General features: G+C 45.5%; 1 protein-coding gene across 3 annotated transcripts in view; it reads right to left on the bottom strand.

Annotated features, from left to right (window-relative positions):
* LOC147017017 (transducin-like enhancer protein 4) overlaps positions 1-5,000 on the bottom strand; it is a 30,631-nt gene that overhangs the window by 1,418 nt on the left and 24,213 nt on the right. For 2 of the 3 annotated variants that reach the window (XM_085846359.1, XM_085846361.1), the window contains exon 20: positions 1-650. This exon is cut by the window's left edge and continues 1,418 nt beyond it. In XM_085846359.1, coding sequence (XP_085702485.1) covers positions 543-650 — 108 coding nt within the window. In that variant the 3' untranslated portion in view covers positions 1-542. The remainder of the gene's footprint in view (positions 651-5,000) is intronic. The other variant, XM_085846360.1, reaches the window with a different exon arrangement.

Here is a 5,000-nt window from a genome sequence, read left to right as displayed (position 1 = left end):
CATCAAGCTGCAAGTGAGGTACTGCAAGTGAGTGCACCAAGCTGCCATAGAATGAGCATTTTGTAAAGATACTTGACGTGTTGTCTTTGGTACTGTTCAGGGAATAACTGTGTGAACATTGGAGGGGGGGAGGTGGGATTTGAGGGTGATGGGGGGGGGGAGCTGAACTGCTGACCAAATTACTGCACCCAAATTCCAGGCTCTCAGCCTGGTGAGTGTGCATATGCGTACGTGTCAAAAAATAAAAATTGGAACAAGTAGAAAAATATTACTTCCCTCCTTCCCCCTCCAAGGAAAAAAAAAAAAAGTATCAAAACATGCAAACTTCCCTTAGCAACATTTTAACTTACCCAAGGGAAACTATCAAAAAAGTAAAGAAATAATAAATAAAGATGAGGAAAAAGAAGAAAAAGAAGAAAAAGAAGAATAGGAAGAAAAGCAAACAGTGAAAATGTCCCCCATTTACAAAAGCAACTTGATCCAGATGCTCAATATTTACCACAGGTGGTTAGCGTTCCAGTTCAACATTTGCCTCAAGATCGTTAATAAATCACTTCGTACAGAGTGGCTTTCTTATCGCCGGAACCCGTGACTATGTACTTGTCATCCACGGAGATGTCGCAGCTGAGCACGGACGACGTTTCCTTGGACTGGAGAGAGATGGGTAAAGCATAGCAGGTTAGCAGAGTTTGCACAGAAAAAGGCACGACAAATTTACTCATCATGCTGCAAGTGCTAAAAGGATGTCAATTTGCAGACGGGTTCCTCATAATCACATTGCACACGCAAAGATCAATACCAGAAAGTTTTTAAGCGTTTAAGTCAATTAAATCAGCAGGGGAAGTATAGGTGGTGTCAAATCACCACCGACTCGAAGCGTGACAAATCTTGTGGTCCGCACTAAAAATGGTTCAGGCAATTGGGCCAAAGTCGATATTCCACAATGAGTGAGAAAATGTAGCACAGGTAAGATGGCTCAGAGGAAGCATATTTCTTGAGACGTCTGGGATAAATTCCAGACCTGACCAGAAACGGTCACCCTGGTGGTTGTGCAGGCCGCAGAGCATCACAACATGTGTTCCATGGCCAATGACCATTAAGCGAGGGAAAATTGCTGGAATTAACTGGTGGGCATTGACTATCTCACAGAGTCTTTCCAAGAAGTGTGTGCCAACTCTCAAAAGAGCCAGAAAAAAACATCTGTCCAACCTCAAGGATGAACTTTCAAACTTGTCTCCCCCTCTAAAACCTGGTGGCATCTTGCAAGGTCTGTCTCCGGAGTATGCTTCCATTCCATCCCTTCCCTCTCCTCAAAAATGGTACCACAGCCGACTCGACCCATGAGAAGGCTGAATGCCTCAATTATATTTTTGCTTCCAAAACTTGTGGCCCAAATCTCTTGTTCTCTGCACCCACTCCACCCCATCACGCAACTGCTGCTGGACTGTCTTTTGCACCTGAGAATGTGGACAAGTACGTCAACCCTCCACGACAACTGGACCGGACCACATCAGATTGTGTGCCTAAAAACCCTGCTCTGCTGCTCGTGAACAACCTCTCTCTGCCCTTTGCGCTCTATCATTTGCCAGAGGTAATCTTCCATCTGCATGGAAATCAGCCATCACTGCATTAAAAAATATAAAAAAAACTGATCCCCTTCACTGCAGACCTATAAGCTTACTTCCAATGATCAGCAAGGTCGTGGAATCCATCATCACAGTCAATATGAAATCATTCCTTTTCTCCAACCTCATCTCAGATCACAAACTTCGACTTGGAGGAGGTCCACTCCCTCCAATCTTCAACTGCCCTCTTCCCCCTCTCTTATTACTCCCTACTGTATCTCAACCCATCACCACCGAGCCTTTTCTCCTCCTCATCCGGCCCTCTCCCAGAGCTCTTCTGCAATCCCCCACACTCTTTCAACAACCCTCCTCCCCTCCACTGCACCCAAAACCTCCTCCCCTCCCTCTTCCTTAAGTGTGGACCTCAAACATCCAAGACCTTCGCTCACAGATCTCTCCATACAGGTTTCCACTGACAAACCAGACAATCGATTTAACAGAAACTTACCTCATTCAAGACGTCTGACTCCCGAGTAACTCCCTCCTCCGGTATGACAGACCTGAGCCTCGTCCTGGCAGCGGAGTTGCTCTCTTCATCAAAGACTCTATTCCTCATTCACCACACACTGCCCTCACTCCCCCACACCCCCAGGAATACCTCTGGCTACGGCTTCCCTCCACTCCAACCTGATATATGTGTGTGTGTGTGTGTGTGTGTGTGTGTGTGTGTGTGTGTGTGTGTGTGTGTGTGTGTGTGTGTGTGTGTGTATGTATGTATGTATATATATATATATATATATATATATATATATATATATATATATATATATATATATATATATATATATATATATGTATATATAATATATATGTATATATATATATATATATATATATATATATATATATATATATATATATATATATATATATATATGTATATATGATGTATGTTGCTGCACCCACAAAACAGCGACAACTCCATTTACACCTCAATTCGAAAACTTGGACCAACCTCCATCCTCTCATCCGAACTCTCTCTTCTTCATATGTTGTGACTTCAATTGTCATCATGCCAGTTGGCTCGGTGTGGGTACCTCTTTCACCAATCATGGAACTTCAGTGAAAGACTTCTGTGACTCAATCTGTCAACATCCCGACCCAGATCTCAACCAATGGTACTCCATCTCTTCTGGATCTGATTTTGACAAATTTCCCTGAAAATATCTGCTGTTCTTCCTTCGCTCCAAATCAGTTCATCTGACCACTTGCTTGTCAAAGTAGACATCTTTCTGGCTGTTATTAGAGAACCACCTCAACGCCGTCATGTCTGGCAATTCACTCAGGCCGACTGGCAGGGACTTCAGGCAGCCATCAAACTTCGAGACTGGTCTCCCATCTCTACTTCCTCTGACATCAATTTGTCCTGGGAATTCATTCAAAGAAACTTGCTCTCCTCATGCACAGATTTATCCCCTCGCGTCTTCAGTTGGCCGACCCTTCCTCCAACGGTTCACTGAAGCTTCTGGCGAGGCAGTTGTCCTGAAACAATGTGCCTTCACCTCATGTGAGGTTAATCCAACTGAAGGCAATCTCAGTTCCCTCCACAAAGCTCAGAACAAGTGTCTGCTCTCAGAAGAGCCAGAAAACAGCATCTTTCTCATCTCAAGTCTGAACTCTCAAACCTGTCTCCCTTCTCCAAATCCTGGTGGCATCAAATCAAGTCCGTTTCTGGTGTATGTTCCCCCTCCAACCCTTCCCTTACCTAAAAAGGCCACACAGCTGACATTGTACGTGCAAAGGCAGTAACAGCTGACACTACACGAATGCCTAAACTCTGCATTTGCTTCCATTTCTTAGTGTCCCAAACCCATCACTTTCTGTACCCAACTTATCCAGTCGCACCCAGCTGTTCCTGGACTCTGTGTCCTTTTCCCGTAACGAGGTGGAGAGCGTGCTGTCAAGCCTCGACTTTGACTTTGCAACCGGTCCAGACGGCATCAGTCCACATCTCCTAAAAACCTGCTCTGCTGCTCTTGCTCACCCTCTCATTTGCTCAAGGTAATCTGCCATCTGCTTGAAAATCAGCAAACATTACCGCTCAGCATAAAAAAGGTGCAAAAACAGATCCATGCAACTACAGACCAATCAGCCTTCTCCCAATAATCAGCAAGGTTATGGAATCTATCATTGCTTCACACATCAAATCCTTTCTCTTCTCCAATGACTTGATTTCCGATCATCAATTTGAATTCAGAACAGGTCACTCTTCCCTGGATATTCTGCTTCTGCTCTCCCAACAATGGATGGAGATCCTCAATGCCAGACATGAAATCAGAGAAATCTCCCTCGACATATCACGTGCTTTATACATGGTCTGGCACCCTGCCATGCTCACCAAACTCTCTTCATATGGTATCCAAGGCCATCTCCACTCAAGTCTCACAGAATTCCTCCCCTGTCGCAGCCAACATGTGGCCCTCAATGACACATCCAAGGGGAGTTCTCTCATCCCCTCTTCCTGTCCAGGCTGGAGTTCAAGGCAGTGTTCTGGGTCCTGTTCTTTTTCTTGTTTTCATCAGTGATCTTTCTGACTCTGGAAAATCCTCCATCTCTCTGCTGATGACTCCACCCTCTGACATACCAACTGTCATCCCTCAGATCAGTAAGCAGCAGCCTCTTCACTCTCTGCAGATCTGGATAAAATCATAAGCTGGTGCAACATGTCTTGCAATGCCGAAAAATCTCACTCTCACAGGACCGTATGGAACCCCCCCCCCCATCTACTTTCTCAACAATCCTCTTGAAGAAGCCCTTTCATTGAAGCTTCTGGGTCTCACGATCTGCCATGATCTTGCCTAGGAAAGCCACATTTGCAAGCTGGCCTCCAAAGCCAGTCACCGACTGAGCAGCCTCAGTCATGCAAAGTCCCTCATTGGCACACCAGAGCTCCTGACCACAAACAAAGCTTTCGACACAGCCTGATAAGTCCTGCTCTCCCCTTTGGGCTGGTGCTCCCACCTCTCCCTTTTCTCGGCTTCATGTTGTGGAAACAAAGGCATTTAGGATCATTGGTATCTCCATTGATGAGGCTGAGTCTTTGGGTCTCTCACTCCCTCACCGCAGGCAGGTTGGTGATCTTTCTGTCTTCTACAGTCTCCTCTCCAGCCTCACCACCCACCCCCCCCCCCAACCCGCTCTGTCTGAGATATGTCCCCCCATATTTCCACAGGGTGCTGAAGGCCTGCCACCAACCTCCTTTCAATAAAACTACCAAAAAATAATCACTACTCACCTTCACTCCTCTTTTTTTTCCTGCCTTTGGATCAAGCTCCCACACACTCTTAAATCCTTCTCTTCCTTCCAGGTCTTCAAAACAGCTGTTCACCACTATCTCTTATCTTCCCCCATCCAAAACCATGATCTTTTCTACCC

This window comes from Eptatretus burgeri, chromosome 11 (assembly GCF_056783735.1).
Source record: "Eptatretus burgeri isolate ZD-2024b chromosome 11, Ebu_testis_v1, whole genome shotgun sequence".
NCBI lineage: Eukaryota > Metazoa > Chordata > Myxini > Myxiniformes > Myxinidae > Eptatretus > Eptatretus burgeri.
Note: the sequence above shows the minus strand (reverse complement) of the source record. Positions and strands in the feature narration are given on the sequence as shown.